This window comes from Mustela putorius, unplaced genomic scaffold, assembly GCF_011764305.1.
Source record: "Mustela putorius furo isolate JIRA1106 unplaced genomic scaffold, ASM1176430v1.1 tig00000129_pilon_pilon_pilon, whole genome shotgun sequence".
Taxonomy (NCBI): domain Eukaryota; kingdom Metazoa; phylum Chordata; class Mammalia; order Carnivora; family Mustelidae; genus Mustela; species Mustela putorius.
In genome coordinates, this window is record NW_025421290.1 from 4,984,644 (window position 1) to 5,004,516 (window position 19,873).

Genomic DNA, 19,873 nt, shown 5'->3' on the forward strand with positions numbered 1-19,873 from the left:
ACCCCTTGGGAAGAAGTGCTACCATGGGTATGTCTCATAACCCTGTAATATCTTCATATGGAATCCTCAACTTCCACTGAAATCTATAAATGTAATCGAGGATATAGAACTATATTAACAATTTAAGAGCTATCAGAGAATGTCACTTACACGGTTGCTTTTCAACAGCATCGATGATCTTTTCCAGTGCATCTTCAAGCTCTACTTCACTGATAGATTCAAGAGCTTCTGTGAGGTACTTAATGGCTTCCCTGAATGGAAAGAAAAGATATGGCAGGCCACTGGTCACCGAGGCTCAAAGTTTTATGCCCAAAACTGACAAACACTCATCAATGTGTCATTGAAACTAAAATCTATTCACTCTTCACTGCAAGCAGTGCTCACCTCTCCACTCCTTTCTGAACAAATTCTTCCATTTCTCCCCAGCCAACATAACCATTTTTAAAGCCCCAAATCACATCTTTTTTGAGGAAGGCTTCCTAGACCTGCTGCAACCTCTCCTCCCTTATGAATTGTTAAAATTCCTATACACCTCAGATCTGACACATCACAATAGCTTTGTACCAGTTATCGCCTTACATTTACGGCAGGACTTTATTTGCTTCAATGTCCTGAACATAACAGACACTTAAGTATATATTTATTGGTTTGCTGGTGCATTTACTTAAAGTAAATTATAGTAATTTCATCGTTGTTTTCACTCTTAAAATTAGAAAATTAGACTAGAAAAAAAACTATGATATATGAATATAGTCATAGAAGCAACACTCATTGAAATCACAAGAATCCCTCTGCTCCAAAAGAACCCAGTAAGACCGAACTTAAAAAAAAAAAAAAAAAAAAAAAAAACACATGAATCCCTGATTTAAATACCTATAGGGCTCAGAATGAACACTGTCTAAACAATCAACTAATTGCATGCCATTCTGTTTGTAGCATACAACTTCAACTTATCGTTATTGTTACTGTCATCACACTAATTGTTCTTAACTTGGGTTGCTCAGTGATTGTTTCATGTGTGGGTATCACAACTCTCCAATTTATCATGGATGATGCTCCTTGGAAACTAGAATTGTGCCATCCTCTGGCAGAGTGCCAAGCATCCTGAAGGTGGTCCACAGATATTTGGTGAGTCCTGAAAACCACACACATTTTGGGTGAATGGTGGGACAGCTGTTAGGATACAGGATCTGGCCCCTGCCAAATCTCCTTAGGCTCCTCCAGTGGTCTTCTGCCTCAGGGCCTTTATATTGTCATTTCTCCTCGCTCTTTTCTTCACCTACTCAAGTCCTGTTCATCCTTGAACAGTCAGCTCAAACAACTTCTTTAATGAAGTCCTTCTTTAATTCTAGAGTAGTTACAATGTTATACATTACCAGAGCACTTCTTTCTTGGGATCCTTTTCACAACTGAAACTAAATAACTATGAACTACTTAATATCCATGGTAGACAGAATTCTAAAACAACCCCTAATAATCCATGCCTCCTGGTATTCACAACCATGTGCAGCCCTTCGCCTTGAGTATGGGCTGGACCTAGTAACTTGCTTCTAACCATAGACTATAGTAGAAGTAATGGAGCATTTTCCTGTACTGTAATTTTAAAAGTAAAACTTTTAAAACAAGATATTACTTCCTTGATTAGGTTACAGAAGACTGTGACTTCTGACTTACTCTTTCTTTTGCTGGCTTTGATGAAGGAATCTGCCATGTTGGAGAGGACCACATGGCAAGGAACTGAAGGTGGCCTCCAACCAACAGCTAGCAAGGACTGAGGCCCAAGTCCAAGAGTGCTGGCAGAACTGAATCCTGCCAACCACTGAATGAACTTGGAAGCAAATCCTGCCCAACAGACATTTGAGATGACCCCATCTTGACTGCAGCTTTATGAGAAGCTAAGAGAACCCAGCTAAGGGGCACCTGGGTGGCTCAGTGGGTTAAAGCCTCTGCCTTCGGCTCAGGTCATGATCCCAGGCTCAGGTCCCCATCTCAGGGTCCTGGAATTGAGCACCACATCATGCATCATCGCATCATCGCATCATGCATCATATATACAGGGCTCTATGCTCAGCAGGGAACCTGCTTCCTTCTCTCTCTCTGCCTGCTTCTCTGCCTACTTGTGATCTCTGTCAAAAAAAAAAAAAAGAACCCAGCTAAGCCTGCCTGAATTCCTGGCCCACAGAAAAAGTGAGATAATAAAAAGTGTGCTGTTTTCAACCTCTAAATCTCTAAATTTTGGGGTAATCTGTTACACAGCAATAAATAAATAATACGCTATCTGTTCCCCAAGCTCCACAGTATCTTCCTCTCTTGTACTCCTTGCCTCAGCACAGTGATCTTAGGATGGACCAAACCCTGTAAAGCTATACACGATCTGGCCCAGATCCTGTGTAGACAGGATTTCAGCATATTTCTGACTAAATTAGTTGATGAATGACAGCTGAGTATTAGGTCAAATTCTAAGAGAACGAAACATTAATTGATCAACTGCTCATATCTGCAAAATGTTAGGGATCAAATGAACAAAATTCATTATTTTCTCCCAGGGCATATCCACTCCTGCCCTTGTTCACCGCTAAACCAAAAGCAAAGTTAAAAGGCTCATAAAACTCATTATTTCAAAAACACACCAAAAAACTCTCCACACACTGGCAAATGCAGTCATAACCTGGGACAAAAAAAGGTATATTCCATCCAGCAGGTATTTAAATATGTATCAAAAAAATACTGTATTCTAAAAAACAAAACAGATTCAGTGAGAAAAATCTTAGAAAAGTGAGTTCTGTAAGTACAGGAAAACATGATTATGGCCAGAAAACCTATCAAATAAGTTCTAAAGGGAATGTGTAAGGGGGAAGAGGAGGATCTAGAAATGTGCTTCAAACTTACCCACTTTTTAACTCACTCTCTAGGAATTCTCGCTCAAGAATAATACCTGACCCAAATTTGAGAAAGGGGAGGGCTCACAATTTTCACAAAATAAGGTATATTTATATACACGCCTATGGGGTTTCCCACGTCGCTCAACTGATGATTCACAAACAACGTGAAGTCGCTCTGTTATTACCCCCATTTTGCTAAGGCATAGACTTGGGGGAGGGGGAGCTGAGAAGTGCCTAAGTCGCAGTGCCAATAAACCGCTGCCGCGACACAGACCGCCGCTTCTCCGGCTCCACGGGCCACATGCTGGAGGAGAGCCACATCCCACCTGGGAGAAACGTTTTCGACTCGGGGAAATCTAAGAAGGAATCGCAGCCTTTAGACCCTGCCAGATCAATTTCACTTCTTCAAGTTTTTCAAGGGTCTCTGAGATTGAAGGCCAAGCCGCCTACGGGCGCTCGGCGCGGTCGCCTGGCCCTGGCTCTCCCGTCTCGTAAATTGCCCCGGGAAGACTCACCCCCGGAGCAGCAAGCCGCGCAGCTTGAAGGCAGAGACCGCCCGGCTACGAAGCCGCTCCGGCGCCATGTTCGCGTTTTGGCGCCACGGTATCGGCCCCGCCCCTTCCCGGGTTTGCTCCGCCCCCTTCCCCTCCCTATCCGCGCCCTGGCTCGCCCGGCCCCTGACCCCGCCCAGGCTGGGAACCCTCAAGTTTCGCGGCTCTCCGGGCTCCGCCGCTGAGAGCTCCCAGTCGCGGGTGCCTACCTGGTCGGCTGTAGCCCGCGATCTTGTGGGCTAAAGGGGGAAAACGACACCGCACTCTTTTTTGGCCCGGAGGCTGGAGAGCGAAAGCGTCCTATCCTGGTGTCTGGTAGGGAATGCGTTTCCCTATCCCAAGCGCGTCCCTGCCCTACCGTCACATTTTCCGGGACTCCCGTCCGGCTCAGACCCGGGGGCCCCTATGTACTCCTGTTCTCGACTTCACACAGGCTCTGGAAATAGTCTGTGTTTCCACAGAGTTTTCCCCGATATTCACTTGAAGCTGCTGCAAATCACCACCATCCCCACCCATCCTGCTTTGTATTTAAGTTGAGGGCTTCCTTTGTTACATGTAAAATCATAAGCGCTAGAAATATATGCACTATAGTGCTGCTCGTAAAACTGAAGGGACGGTGGGCTGTTTTTTCAACACCCTCATTTGACAGGTGAGAAAACAGACGCAAAGATGGTAGATGTTTTCCTCAAGATGAAACATTCGGTAAGTGATGTGGTCTGATTCCAGCGAGTGCACTCACTGTTAATCGGCTGCACTTTAAAAACGCTTGCTCCAATGAGTTGAACAAAACCATCGAGTGCTTATAAGTGAACACGCAGCCTTGTAAAACGTGAGGACAATTTCTAAGTACTGATTATACAGTGACTTCCAGCGTACAAGATTAACTGTTTTTAAAAGTGTGATAGGGGCGCCTGGGTGACTCAGTGGGTTAAGCCTCTGCCTTTGGCTGACGTCAGGATCTCAGGGTCTTGGGATCGAGCCCTGAATCAGGCTCTCTGCTCCCCCGTCTGTCTCTCTGCCTACTTGTGATCTCTCTCTCTGTGTCAAATAAATAAATAAATAAATGGACAAATCTTTTTTTTTTTAAGTATGATAAAGGAGAGGAAATAATACATACATCTCTATGTATTTACTTGATTTTCTGTTTTTAAAAACCTGAATGTTACACTAGACACTGAAAAAATGACTATATTCACTTTTTTTATTCACTTTTTATATTTTATATTCACTTTTTTTAAAAAAGTAGGCTCCATGCCCAGCCTTGAGCCCAATGCAGGGCTTGAACTCACCACCCTGTGATCAAGAGTCAGAGGCTTAATGGACAGAGCCCCCCAGAAGCCCCAAAATGGCTAATTGTAAAGGACAGTAGGGGAAAAGGATGGGAGTGAGGCTTTCTTTCTAGAAAGACTTTCAACCATAGACTTATTTATGTTTTACATACTCAAAAAATAGAAAAGAAAAAAGTAAACTTAAAATAGAAAGCACAGCCAGATTAATACACCTAAATGTGCATTAAATTGAAACTATAACATCACAGAAAAAAACTGATTATTGAACACAGTTCTCTGTTTATTTTTGGTGAAATATATTCTTTTTTTATTTTTTTAAAGATTTTATTTATTTATTTGACAGACAGAGATCACAAGAAGGCTGAGAGGCAGGCAGAGAGAGAGGAGGAAGCAGGCTCCTTGCTGAGCAGAGAGCCTGATGTGGGGCTTGATCCCAGGATTTTGGGATCCTGACCTGAGCCGAAGGCAGAGGCTTTAACCCACTGAGCCACCCAGGCGTCCCAAAGAAATATATTCTGAGGACAAAAACATTGCAAAGAAAATTTGAACATTTATGTAAGAAAGGTGAAAAGTAAAAACAGAGAAATATACAGTCTGATTCTCATTATTTGAGGTAGTTATGTTCTATAAAGTCACCACTGACATGGTATTAGCAAATACTTAATCATTGCTACTAGAGGAAATACAGGAAAATACAGGGTTAGGTTCTCGTGAGCCTCTGATTCTTCGGTTAGGCAGCTTTATGCAAAGGTCTCCTGCCAACAGCCAGCACCAACTTGCCATCCAAATCTCTTTCAGCTGGCTAACTCAAAAGTCCTAAGTCTTCGTGACTCCAAAATCAATATATCTAGCTCCTTTTTCTCTCTGCTTCAAATCCAACTCAGTATGCCCCCAAATGAACTCATCATCAAATCTGTTCCTCCTCTCATGTTCACTACACTAATTCATTACCTCTTCACCCACTAGCACATATTGGAAGAATGCAGTTCCATGAGGGTTTGTTTTTTTTGTTTTTGTTTTTTTTTTTTAAGATTTATTTATTTGAGAGAGAGGGAAAAAGTGCTCACACATGCAAGCAAAATGGGGAGCAGAGGGAGAGGGAGAGAGAATCTTAAGCAGACTCCACGCCCCGTGTGGAGCCTGATGTTGGGCTCAATCTCACAACCCCGAGATCATGACCTGAGCAGAAATCAAGAGTTGGACACTTAACCAACAGAGCCACTCAGGTGCCCCTTTTTTTCTTAAGGCTGAATAATATTCCATTGTATATTTACAATGTATATTCCATGTGCATATATATATCGCATTTTCTTTATCCATTCATCCACTGATGGACATTTACATTGTTTACATATCTCAGCTATTCCTTAATAATGCTGCAATGAACATGGGAGTGTAGATACAGCTCTTCAAAATAGTGATTTCATTTCCTGTGGATATATACTTTGAAATGAGATTGTTGGATCACAAAGTAGTTCTATTTTTAATTTTCTGAAGCACCTCCATAATGTTTTCCATAATGGCTGTACCCAATTTGCATTCCCAACAACTGTGCACGAAGGTTTCTTTTTCTCCACATCCTCACCAGTACTTATCTTTTGATGTTTTGATAACAGCTGTGCTGCTAGGTATGAGGTGACATCTCATTGCAGTTTTGTCACTTCCCTAATGATTAGTGATATTGAGCACCTTTCATATACCTGTAGGCCATTTGTATATCATCTTTGGAAAAATGTCTATTCAGGTCATTTGCCCATTTTATAATCCAGTTGTCTGTTTTTTGTTTGTTTTTGTAATTTTATGAATTCTTTACATATTTTGCATATTAACCTTTATTGGGTATATAATTTGCAAATATTTTCTCCCATTCTTTTGATTTTATTGATTGTTTCCTTTATTGGGCAGAGTTTTTTTTTTATTTTTTAAAAGATTTTATTTATTTAAGAGAGAGAGAAAGGAAGGGAGTTCAAGCAGGGGAAGCCACGGAGATAGAGAAACAGATGCTCTGCTGAGCAGGGAGCCGGATGCAATGTGATATGGGACGGTTCCCAGGACCCTGGGATCATGACCTGAGCCAAAAGCAGACGCGTAACTGACTGAGCCATTCAGGTGCTCCGAGCAGAATCTTTTTAGTTTGATGCAGTCCTACTTGCTTATTTTTGCTTTTGTTGCCTGTGCTTTTGGCGTCATCTCCAAAAAAATCACTGCCAAGACCAATGTCAGAGAGCTAACCCCCGCCTTTTTTTCTAGGAGTTATACAGTTTTGGGTTGAATGTTTTTTTTTGTTGTTTTTTTTTTGTTTTGTTTTTTAAAGATTTTATTTATTTATTTGACAGAGAGAGATCACAAGTAGGCAGAGAAGCAGGCAGAGAGAGATAGAGAGAGGAGGAAGCAGGCTCCCTGCTGAGCAGAGAGCCTGATGCGGGACTCGATCCCAGGACCCTGAGATCATGACCTGAGCCGAAGGCAGCAGCTTAACCCACTGAGCCACCCAGGCGCCCCAGGTTGAATGTTTAAGTAAAGTCCATTTTTACTTGATTTTTGTGTATGGTGTAAGATAAGGGTCCAGTTGCATTCTTTTGCATATGCTATTCAGTTTTCCCAATACTGTTTATTAAGGAGAGACACTTTTCCCATTATATATTCTTGGCTCCTTTGTCATAAATTAATTAACTATATATGTATGGGCTTATTTCCCAGCTCTCTCTTCTGTTCCTTCAATCTATATATCTATTTTTATGCTAATGCCATATTGTTTTGATTGCTATAGCTTTATAATATAGTTTGAAATCAGGACAATACATTTTTTTATAGTCACCTGGTTGGCAAAATTTAAAACGTAGATGATATCAAGGATTAAAAGCAATTGGACTTGTTATCTACTGCTGATGGGCATACAGATTGTTACAAATACTTTGGAAAACAACTTGGTATTATCCAGTAAAGTTGAAGATGTTCATACCTCATAAGCCAACAAGCTCAATTCTGGGTATATTTTTTAGATTGAGGATCAGCAAACTACAGTTTCATCCCCCACACCTCCCACCTACACACACTTAGACACTTGAACACTAGCTTAGTTCCTAACAGCTCAAGGTCATATCCCCTAGAATGACCCCAGGACCTCTTAGAGGGGTCAAGGCCACTGGGAGAATTTTGTTTGTTCCGGTCCCAACTCTGGTGGTAGGCAGATAGATCCCAAGCCCTTTTTTACAGCAGTTACTTTACAAAGTTTGCAATTATATTTTCTCTGCCTTTAAGATGTAAATCTACCATCCTAAACCATTTCTCTGAAGATGGAAGAGAGATCTTTTTGAAATGCAAACATTCAAGGAGAGAATCATGGCTTTCAATCCCAGTTCCTGAGTGGGAAGATAAAGGCCTAACTTTGGTGAGGGCCTTGTTTTAACTTGCACCACCAGTTCTGGTCATAAAGATAGAAGTTTGTTTTTTCCCTGGTTAGGCTCCAGTTAGCAAGCCCAGATGGCTTAGTCACATGGATCACCCCCATCCTCAGCGCTCCCCAGTGCCTTCCTGTAAGCACATCCCTGCCTTTCAAAAGTCTCCAGCCTTCTGTTTCCACGAAGTTGATTTCAGGTCATACTGGACTCCCTTCCTTATGGCGGTAGTTTATTACTGGAAAAAAAAAAAAAATCTATCCTTACCTCCTTAACCAGTGTCTGATTTCATCTTTGACAAAGGCCACAATGATGGTGTGGCTAATGGAGTTTGAGGAACAAGGGTATATAATGTTCTGTTTGGAATTATTTTCTTTCTATGATATAAATCCCGCCTCTATCGTCTTTTTACTCTTATCTTTCATGTCGGTAAAATTTAATAGAAATACAAATGACTCCTAAGAGTGGGTTTTGAAAGAAAGTACAGTAGGCTTCTGAGTGTCATGTCGGGAACAATGCATCAGAGAAGAGATAGAGCACATTCCATAGGGAGAAGATCCATAAGTCTGTGAGTAGAATTATTCCAGTAGCAGGAGGAGTTTAAAGGCATAAGTGACTAAGAGATTATAATCCTAAGAATTCACAGAAATCTTGGAGAGGGCTTTGGAACTCCACTGCAGGTGGAAAAGTAGTTCCTGGGACAAAGACCCACCATGAGCATGTGGGTTACATATATTAATAACTACTACTAGTGCTATCACTATTTACTGAGTACCTACTGTACACCAGACCTGTGCTGGATGTTACCCATCTTTCTGTCTTCAGTCTTGACTCCCCCATTTGCCCCACAATCCAAAGTAAATATTCTTTTTTTAAAATTTAATTCAATTTTTTAAAAACTTTTTTTATTTGACAGAGTTAGGAGCACGGGGAGTGGGAGAGGGAGAAGCAGGCTCCCCGCTGAGCAGGGAGCTTGATGTGGGGTTCGATCCCACCACCCTAGGATCATGACCTGAGCTGAAGGCAGCCACTGAACAACTGAGCCACACAGGCAGTCTTCTTTTTCTTCTTCTTTTTTTTTTTAAAGATTTATTTTTTTTATTTGAAAGAGAGAGAGGGAGAGACAGAGACGGCATAAGCAAGGGAAGAGGCAGAGGGAGAGGGAGAAGTAGACTCCTCGCTAAGCTGGGAACCAGGTGTAGGGCTCCATCCCAGGACCTGGGGACCACAACTTGAGCCTAAGCAGACACTTAACCACGTGAGCCACCCAGGCACCCCAACAAAGTAAATGTTCTAATAATTAAGTTATTATTTACTCCTCACTTAAGACCATTTTGGGTGACAGTTAAAGTTTAGACTCCTTGGCATAATGAACAAAACTGCGTGACTTCCTGTCTCAACTTCATCCCTGGCTGCTCTCTATAATCATTCTAGTCATACTAAACTCTTCATACAACTTTTAAGAAAACTCAAGTGTCTCTCTTTGTGTACCCCCTTCCTCAATAGATCGCATCTTTCCTTCCCATTTTTCTGCTGTATTTTGTCCACATTTCAACTATACAACTCTTCATCCTACACCACATCTATTTCTTTATATATCTTTACCTCTGACTGGACTTAGAAGCCCCTGTGTTAGAGCTATGTTTTATTCATCTTAAAATTCACTTTGTCTTTTTGCTCATTTAGTCAACAAATATTTATTTAGTATCTACATGGTACTAGGTTCTGGGGAGTCAATAATACTTGAGTCCTTCAGTGTTTCCAGTCCAATAGAGCCTGAAAACCCATGCTCTACATTAACCAGGTACTTAATATATACCGACTAATGAATAAATGAACTTATTCTGAGTCTTGAGCAGCCACAGGCTCTTCAAAGAATGATTCTGGACAAGCACATTTACAGACACTGGTAGAGTTATCATCTTCCTTCCTGGCCATAGCATCATTTAATGACAAGGGTTCACCATCTTTGTCTGTAGGGGGCCAAACCCTCAATATTTCCAGCAGTGTGGGCTATATGGTCTTTGTTGCAACTGCTCAACTCAGACCACCCAACCCTGTGGTTGTGGGGTTAAAGCAGCCATAATCAACGTTTCAACTGAATTAGGGTGGCTGTGTGCCAATAAAACATCATGGACAGATGATGAAATTTGATCTTCTCAATCTCAGGAGTCACAAAACAGCATTCTTCTTTTGATTTTTTTCAACCATCTAAAAATGTAAAATCATCTTAGTTTGTGGGCAGTACAAAAGCAGGCGGCAGAGTGACTTTGGCCCCCAGGCTGTAGTTTGCTGGAAGACGTTTTAGAAAATCCCTAATGAAAAACAAAGAGATTATATATATATATATACACATATATATTTGTGTATATATATATATACATACATTATATTTTAATATATTATGTCATATACATATGTGTATTATACATTACACTATTGTAATTATTATATACTATATAATATATAGATTTATATAATTAGTATATTATATACATATACATACATAGACACATATTATATATATTAAATATTACTTTATTTCTAATAAATACATGCAAACACAGATACACACCCTTCATTCTTGTGGATAACCGTCTTTGCTGGAGGTTGAATGGAAAAGGAAACCCACACACAGCATTAGTTAATATATTATGTCACAGCAGCAGCAACATTATGAACCAGAAGTCTATTTATCAAGGGAATAAGATACACGGTGAGGTTGTACTGCCAAAACAACGCGGTCCCAAGCGGAAAGAAATCAGCAGGTGGCAGGACTCCGAAGCCAAGGCACCCCCCTCACTGCTCAGACCCGAGCATCCCTAACCGGCAACGCCACCCCGGGCCAGGCTTCCCGGGCGGGCTGCGGGACGGCGCAGACGCACTCGTTCCGCCTTCCCACCAATCTCGACCCTCGACGCGTTCCGTTAGTGCGTGGAGGAGCCCGGCGGGAGGAGAGGCCGCTCCGTGGGCAGGGGATGCGGCGCGCCCAGCGGCTGGACCCGGCGACGGCGCGGATGGCGGACTCGCAGCCGTTATGCGTGGCGGAGAAGCGCAGAGGCCACTGCGCCGTGGTGGACGGAAACTTCCTCTACGTGTGGGGGGGCTACGTGGTAAGGGGAAGAGGCGGGACGGGGCGGACTCGCGCCGGGAGCCCGTCCGGCCTCTGGGCCCGAGCGGACGCCGAGCGCCCGCCCACACCCGGCCCCGAGGCGGGGGGCCGGTCCGCGGCCAGGGTCCGGCGCGCCCGGCGCCCCCCGCGCCCCGCCCGTCCCTCCGCGGGCGGCCGGTCTCCCAGCCGCGCCAGGGCTTGTCGCCGCCCCGCCGTTGCTTCCACTTTGAAAGCCTTCAAACCCGCGTTCCGGGGCTCTTCCCACTCTCCGGCCCACCTCCCCCCGACTCCCCGCAGCTGTCCAGTAACCCCCGGTCTGGCCAACGCTAAGTCCGTCTCTGCGCGATTAATTATCTCTAAATGCTTGCGCAGACTTACAGGCACGACGAGGACGCCGTGCTGTTTATTATTTTGTAAATATTTCCCTATTGCTCCAGCGCGATTCGGAATATTGAAATCACTGAAGCATTTGAATATTTCTAAGCGATTTTTAGTGGCATTCCTTTATCATTGGGCAATTACGAAGTTTTTTCGAGCCTCAAAATAGAGGCATATTAGCAACAATATACTAAAAATTGCTTAAATGCTTATTACAGGAGAGGTTTGAATGTGTGTATTTGTTTTGTTTTATAATCATAGGATTATAGAACCAAGGATTCTAAAGCCAGAAAACAGTTCAGGAATATATGCCAACCACTTCGGTTTACAGGTTGTTTTTGTTTTTGTTTTTGTTTTTGTTTTTGTTTTTTAAAGGCAAGCCATCTGGAAGTTCTCTTGGAAATAGAACCTACATTTTCTGACTGTCTCGATACTGTTATGTGACAGATGTAACATGACTGAATCACTCACTGAAATAAAGTACATACTATCTCTGTTAAATGATTCTCAGATCCAAGTCGGTTTTTGTTGTTGTTTTGTTTGTGTGTTTATTTTTAATTTGGTGCAGTATCAGGAGGGGAAAATTAGAACTAACCTTTGAGTGCCTACTATACCTGGCATGTGCTAGGAACTTACACATCCCTAATCTTATATAATTTTTTCCATACCCTGTAAGGTAAGTAATAGCCCCATTAAAAATAAGCATGATGAGTCAAAGAGAATGAGTCAATGAGAATGAATAATGGCCATTTGACCTCAAGGGCAGGAGATTCCAAGGTAGGTATACTGGATTTCCAAAGGCTATTTTTTCCATGATAAACTAACATAAATTAGATGACTCTGCTTTCTCAATGTCTAATATTTCCACCATTTGTTCTTTATAGAAAAGGAGCCTAGATATAATGATGGTTTTATGCAGAAGAAATATTTTAATTGTTTTTGAGCTCTGCCACTTGAAGATGTAGGTGTCAAACTTCCTCTGTTATATTGATTCTTAATATTGTAAAAGTTAAGTGAAAAAAATCTCGTTTAAAAAAGTAATCCACTATCTCAGATCTGGTGACAGTGTATATTTCTTTTGGGTCTACAAATGAAATGTCTGAACATTTTTCATCTCCTTTTAATCTTGAAAATCGTGTAATTGATAAGATTCCAGGTGTTCAGGTTGTAGTAAGTGAGTAGACCATTTATTGATCCAATGAGTAGAGTGCTGTTAGAACTGCTCTGAAAAGTGCTTTACAGCTTTAACTGGAGTCTGCTACAGGCATACCTTGGATGTTGGGGATTTGATTCCAGACCACCACTATAAAGGAGGTCAAATGATTTTTTTGGTTTCCTAGTGCATATAAAAGTTACGTTTACATTATACTGTAGTCTATTAAATGTGCAATGGCAAGATGTCTAAAAAATATGCATACTCTAATTTTAAAATATCTTATTGCTAAAAAATGCTAACCATCATTGAGCATTGAGCAGGTCTTAATCTTTCTGCCGATGGATGGTCTTGCCTTGATGTTAATGGTTGCTGATCAAGGTGGTGGTTGCTGAAGGTTGAGTGGCTGTGGCAATTTCTTAGAATAAGACAGTGATGAAGTTTGCGTTATCAATTGACTCTTGCTTTCATTAATGATTTCTTTGTAGCATGTGTTGCTCTTTGATAGCATTTTACCAACAGTAGAACTTCTTTCAAAACTGGAGTCAGTACTCAAACTGTCCTACTGCCTGATTAAGAATAGAAAATGTAATATTCTAAATTCTTTGTTGTCATTTCCACCATCTTCACAGTCTCTTCACCAGGAGTAGAGTCCATCTCAAGAAGCCACTTTCTTTGTTCATGCATAAGAAGCAACTCCTCATCAGCTCAAATTTTATCATGAGATAACAACAACTGAGTCACCTCTTTAGGCTTCACTTCTAATTCTAGTTCTCTTGCTATTTCTATCATGTCTGCAGTTCCTTCCTCCACTGAAATCTTGAACCTTCAGTTTAAAAAAAAAAAAAAAAAAAAAACCACACACAATATCCGTGAAGTGCAGTAAAGCTAGTGCAATAAAACAAGATATGCCTGTACTTTTTAAATTCCAGGGATTAGCTGCTAAAATATGCCTAAGACATGAGTGGAAGGAAAAAATGGGAGGCAAGAAAGAGACACTGAATATCATGAGAAAAAGTAGAATCCTTCTGTTTTATTCAGATCCTTCTGAACAGAAAATAGCTAAAAGGCCGTGGAATCTGGAGGTAACCTCCAGTAGTCAATAATGAAGAATAGTGATCAAATAATTCCAGATTGTATAGCTGCAGTTTTCGTCCTTACTAACAAAAAACAATGTGTGTTAAAATTCATAAATATATATCCTGAAGCTTGAATGGCCTACAGATAACTGTCTAGATTACTCATTACTCTGTTGTCAGATGTATTCTGTAGGATAGTGTATCAGAAAACAGTTCTACCTCTTTCTAGAGGTAAGAGTGGAAGTGCTGAAAAAAGTAAGTGGCATATTTGAATTGGTGCCAGAATATTCTTTTGCACCTACTTCTTCCATATCCTTTCAGTATCATGCAAACTTTAGTACTGCTGCAAGGAACGTTGAGAATTTCTGAGTAGTTTTCCCAAATTTTGGAGGAAAAGCATAGGGGTTTAGCATGTTTGTAGGTGGTATGCTTTCCTTTTAGGGTTTTATTTCCATAACACAATCGCTCTTAATTATTTTTGCCCTGAAATTTTCCTTATAAAAATATGTACATAAATATGCTTAACTACGTATTTCTGTTCTGGATGTGGACTTAAAGCGAAGATCAATTTAGAACATGTCTGAAAAGAATCAAGATGAGAGGCTTACAGTGCCAAATATTAAAACATACCATAATACTGTAATAGTTACAGCAGTGCTCCTGATGCAAGATGAGTTAACATGATGGAATGGAAAAGAAGTTACATAAACAGCCTAGCATACCAAACTATTTTATACTTAAAAGGTACCGTTTTAATTCTGGAAAAACAATTATTTAATAAATGGAGAAAATGATAGATTAAAGCCTTAGGATTGAAGAGTTGTTTTTTTTTCTTTCTTTCTTTCTTTCTTTCTTTCTTTCTTTCTTTCTTTCTTTTTTTTAAAGATTTTATTTAGAGAGAAACAGTGAGAGAGCATGAGGGGAGAAGGTCAGAGGGAGAAGCAGACTCCCCGTGGAGCTGGGAGCCCAATCCAGGACTCGATCCTCGGACTCCGGACTCCGGGATCACAGTCTGAGCCGAAGGCAGTTGGTTAACCAACTGAGCCACCCAGGCATCCCATGGATTGAAGAGTTAATGTAGGAAAATTAAGCTATATCATATCAGAGGAAAATATGTGACTCTTAAAATCTTAAGTTGAGAAAAGAAAAATGAATTGGGTAAAAGTATGAAGGAAAAAGATTGGTAGATCAAACTTTTAAAAAAGCAAAAAAAAATGCTTTTAAACAGCATAAAGTAAAAAGGCTAATGACAAACTGGGGAAAATATTTGCAACATATATGATGGGCAAAAATAGAGATTTATAAATATCTATACCAATAAAAGTATCTCCATTGAAAATTGACCAGTGGATATGTACAAGCAACTTACACAAGAAGAAATACAATATGAATCAAACGAACCCAACTGAAAATGAGACTTTTCTTCTTCAATTTGCAAAATCAAAGAGAATTTTTGAGAAGACATGAGGAAATTAATTAATCTGATAATGGGAGCACAGATTTGTATGACCTTTTTTAAGGAGAAGTTTAGTGATGGGTATCAAAAGCCTTAAGTATGTGTTCTCTTTAACCTAATCGTTCTGCTTTACATACTCTTACACCATGACATAGGCTGTTCATGTCATGTGGAAGACACTTATTCTTTTCAGATGCCCAAAATTTGAACCTCCTTTCTCTATTGTAGTATTGCCCATCAAATGTCTTGTTAGGGATATATGTTGTAGTTGTCTGACTACCTCCTACCTACTTCTCTAGAATGTAAATTCTATAAAGATAGAGGTTTTGTTCCCTGTTGTAGTCCCAGCATCTAGTCTACGTGGCACCTATAAAAAGAGGCTGGGTGCCATGTACTCATTTTTCTAGCCTCCTTTGCAGCTAGGTTGTGGGCAAGTGGCTTGGACTCAGATCAATCTGCTAGATTTGGACTTGGAGTAAAGGTGTAAGAACGAGGACCTGAAGAGGATTCTTAACCAGCAGTAGAATCTATAGGAAGATGGAGGTCCCTGACCTAAAGGGCAGAGCTACAAACTGCAGCATGTTGCTTCCCAGTGATGGGTTAGCTCACCTGTCTTGTTCTCTGGCTCAATTTCAGAACTTGCTCTTCCTCATGGAGATCAGAGGCTGGTTCTCCAGCTTCCCTTGAGGATTTTGTGAGAGACTTCATATTCACTTCTGAAAATTTTAGAGTCTTAATGTTAAAATTTAAAACTTATGTACAAAAAGGACATGTAAAATAAGTATCATTTAAGTCAAACATGTTTAACTTCCAGATTAAGAAATCGACGAGAACAAGTACCTTAGAAGTTTTGTTTGTCTTTCACTTACTACAATGCTCCTGCCACCCAACAGGGTACCATTATCTTGATTTCTAGTTAATCACTCTTTATAGTTTTGCCACACACATGTCTATCTCTAAACAGTATATTATTTGGTTTTGGAATCCTAGCATACATTTTCTTTTGTGACTTAATTCTTTTAGTAAATGTATGTGTTCTAGATTCACACATTGCTTGTATTTGGCTACTGTGCCCTTGCATGGCTGTACCAGTTTTGACTTGATGTCCATTCTGATTCGTCAGTTTCCATGCTGCCTGGTTGTTAAATATCTTGAAAATCACCCCTGAATTCACTCACCTGATGTCTGTCCTGTACAATATTCTTTTGTGTGAATTTACTGCAATTTATTTATTCCACTATTGTTGAATATTTGAATGTTTTGGGGTTTTTTTTTTGTTTTTGGTATTGTTAATGAGTGCTAGACTGAACATTTTTATAACATGTCTCCTATTTATACGTGCACAAGAGCATGCGTACCCTCTAGGGCACATACCAAGGAATGGACTGCTGGGTCACTGGGCATCCACATCTCCAAATTTACTCAGAGATGTCACTGTTTCCCAAATATTTGTATCAATTTGCACTCCCATCAGCCTCCTCCTTGTTCCACATCCTTGACAACATTTGATACCATCTGGCCTGAAATATTTTTCGAATCCAGTGAGTGTGACATATTTCATTGTTTTATTTGCTTTCCTATGATTACTATTACAGTTAAGTGTCTTTTCCTATGAACTAATATAAACTATTTGTATTTCCTCTTCTGTAAAAATGGCGATTCATATCTTTTGCTCATTTGTCTATTTGGGTTATTTGTTTTTTTCAAACTGATTGTAGGAATTCTTTAAGTATATAATTATATGAATTGAATAGGTCTTCTCAGTTTGTAGCTTGTCTTTGGGCTTTCTGGATGATTGTCTTTTATTCAACACAAGTTCGTCATTTTAATGTCTTTTCCTTAATGGTTTGTGCATTCTGCATCTTTAATCTTCAACAATATGGAGATCATAAAATTTTCTATATTGTCTTCTAAACAGTTTTCAGTTTTGCCATCGTTGTTTCAACCCTTTTTTATTTTTTAAAGATTTTATTTATTTGTCAGAGAGAGAGAGAGAGCAAGCGCGAGTGCATAAGCAGGCAGAGGCGGAGAGAGAAGCAGGCTCCCTGCAGAGCAAGGAGCCCGATGCGAGAAATCCCAGAGCCCTGGGATCATGACCTGAGCTGAAGGCAGCGGCCTAACTGACTGAGCCACCCTGGTGTCCCACAACCCTTTTTTAATCTGAATTTTTTGTTTGCTTAGTTGGTTTAAGATAGGGATCCAGTTTCATTATTTTTTTTATATGGATAACCAATTGTCCTTGTGTCATATATTAAATAGTTCCCCTTTCCGTGCTAATGTGCAAACTCAATCTATCACACATCAGCTTTTCATGTATGTGTGATCTGTTTTTAGGTTCTTTATTATATTCAGTTATCTCTTTATTCTTTTGACAGGACCACATTATGTAAATTACAATAGCTTTATTAAAAGCTTAAATGTTTAAATGTTAAATTAGAAGTTTAAATACCCACTCTGTCCTTTTCTTCAGGAATATTTTGTCTTTTTAGAGCCTTTTGTGCTTTTGTAGTTTTCTTTACTATTTATTTTTGCAGTAAAATATGTAAAACTTATAATTTGCCATTTTAGCTCATAGTTTAGTGTGCAATTCAGTGGCATTAATTACATTCATAACATTATACAATGTTACCTCTGTCTAGTTCCAAAATTGTTTATTTCTCCAAACAGAAACTCTGTATTCATTCTGCCATAACTCATACTCCTTTCCTCAGTCCCTGTAACTTCTAATCTTTTTGTCTTTATGAATTTGCCTTTTTCTAGATATTATAAAGAATTGAAATAATACAGTATTTTCTGAGTCTGGTTTATTTTACTTACCACAATGTTTTCAAGGTTCATCTGTGTTATAGTATGTATAAGAACCTCACTCTTTTTTACAGCTGAATAAGATACATCGTATGTCTGTACCACATTCTGCTTTTCCACTCATCTGTTGATGGGATACTTGGATTGTTGCCATTGGTTGTGTACTGTGAATAATGCTGCTATGAAATTGGCATACAAATAGCTGAGCCCCTATTTTCAATTCTTTTGAGTACCTAGGAGTTGAAATGCTGGATCACACGGTTATTCTGCATTTAACTCTTAGAGGAACTGTGTAATTGTTTTCTCAGTGCTTCCTCATCTGTATAAACTTGAGAGTGAGATTGTCAAATAAAGTACCCTATTGAAATTTTATGTTACTGTATTTAATCATTAGATCATAGAAGGGTGACAGACATGTTGTGGAATTGAGTCTTCTCCAATTATATAGTATATCTCTCTACTCAGGATTTCTTTTAATGTCTTTTGATAACGTTTTACAGTGTTTTCATAGGGATCTTGTATATCTTTTGTGTATTTATTTCTTTGTATTTTTTATTTCTATTGTTAATTTTTTTATAACTAAATTCTCTGGTTATTGCTGGTGTTTTGAAATACAATCAACCTTGAATACTTTTGATTCTGGCAAGCTTTCTTAATTTACATTAATTCTCATAATTCATCTGTTAATTTTCTTTTTATTTTCTATGTAGATAGTCATATAATGAGCAAATGATGACAGTTTTGTTTCTTCCATTCAAATTTTATTCCTTTAATTTTCTTTACTGCACTGTACAATGTTAAATAGCAGCTGTTTTTTTTTTCTTGTTTCTAATCTCAGAAGGGTAGTTTTCAACTATTAACCATTAAGTTTGATGTTTGTGTTAGTGTTTTGTTTATTTGTTTGTAGATAACCATTTTCAAATTGAGGAAGTTTTCTTCCATCTAATTTCCGATGAATGGCTGTTGAATTTTGGAGAGTGATTTTTCTGCATCATACTGAGATAAACATATTTTTTCTCCTTTAGTCTTTTTTTTTTTTAAGATTTTATTTATTTATTTGACAGAGATCACAAGTAGATAGAGAGGCAGGCAGAGAGGAGGAAACAGGCTCCCTGCTAAGCAGAGAGCCCTATGTGGGGCTCGATCCTAGGACCCTGGGATCATGACTTGAGCTGAAGGCAGAGGCTTTAACCCACTGAACCACCCAGGCACCCCTATCTCCTTTAGTCTTTTAACAGGATAATATATAGTAATAGTATTATAATGCTAAACCAATATTGCATTTTCTAGGTTAAATGTAAGTTAATATAATTTTTAAAAAATACATTACTGGGTCCAGTTTGCTAATTATTGAGGGAGGATTTTTTTTTAATTTTTTTATTTTTTTAAATTAACACATAACCCCAGGGGTGCAGGTCTGTGAATCATCAGGCTTACACACTTCACAGCACTCACCATAGCACATATCCTCCCCAATGTCCATAACCCAACCACCCTCTCCCTTCTCCCGCTCTCCCCAGCAACCCTGTTTGTTTTGTGAGATTAAGAGGCTCTTATGGTTTGTCTCATTGAGGGAGGATTTATACATCCCTTTGTAAGTGGATTCGGTATTGTTCCTTCTTTTATTTTTGGGATGGTTTTTGTAAGAAAGAGTTAATTATTCTTTGAATGTTTGGAAGACCTCATCTGTAAAGCAATCTGGTACTTTGTAGGGGAGGTTTTAAATCTCAGATTCAATCTATTTAAGGCTATGGATTGTTGAGATTTTCC

The 19,873-nt window shown here is 39.6% G+C and overlaps 2 protein-coding genes across 3 annotated transcripts in view; one reads left to right on the plus strand and one right to left on the minus strand.

Annotated features, from left to right (window-relative positions):
- POLE2 (DNA polymerase epsilon 2, accessory subunit) overlaps nt 1-3,493 on the minus strand; it is a 28,111-nt gene extending 24,618 nt beyond the window's left edge. For both annotated transcript variants that reach the window (XM_004738733.3, XM_004738732.3), the window contains exons 1-2: nt 3,398-3,493; nt 151-251 (exon numbers count right to left, since the gene is read on the minus strand). In XM_004738733.3, the coding sequence (XP_004738790.1) occupies nt 151-251; nt 3,398-3,465 (169 nt within the window). In that variant the 5' untranslated portion in view covers nt 3,466-3,493. The remainder of the gene's footprint in view (nt 1-150; nt 252-3,397) is intronic.
- A 7,230-nt stretch (nt 3,494-10,723) lies between these two features.
- KLHDC1 (kelch domain containing 1) overlaps nt 10,724-19,873 on the plus strand; it is a 52,456-nt gene continuing 43,306 nt past the window's right edge. Inside the window, exon 1 of the mRNA XM_004738735.3 lies at nt 10,724-11,233. Within this exon, the coding sequence (XP_004738792.2) occupies nt 11,099-11,233 (135 nt within the window). The 5' untranslated portion in view covers nt 10,724-11,098. The remainder of the gene's footprint in view (nt 11,234-19,873) is intronic.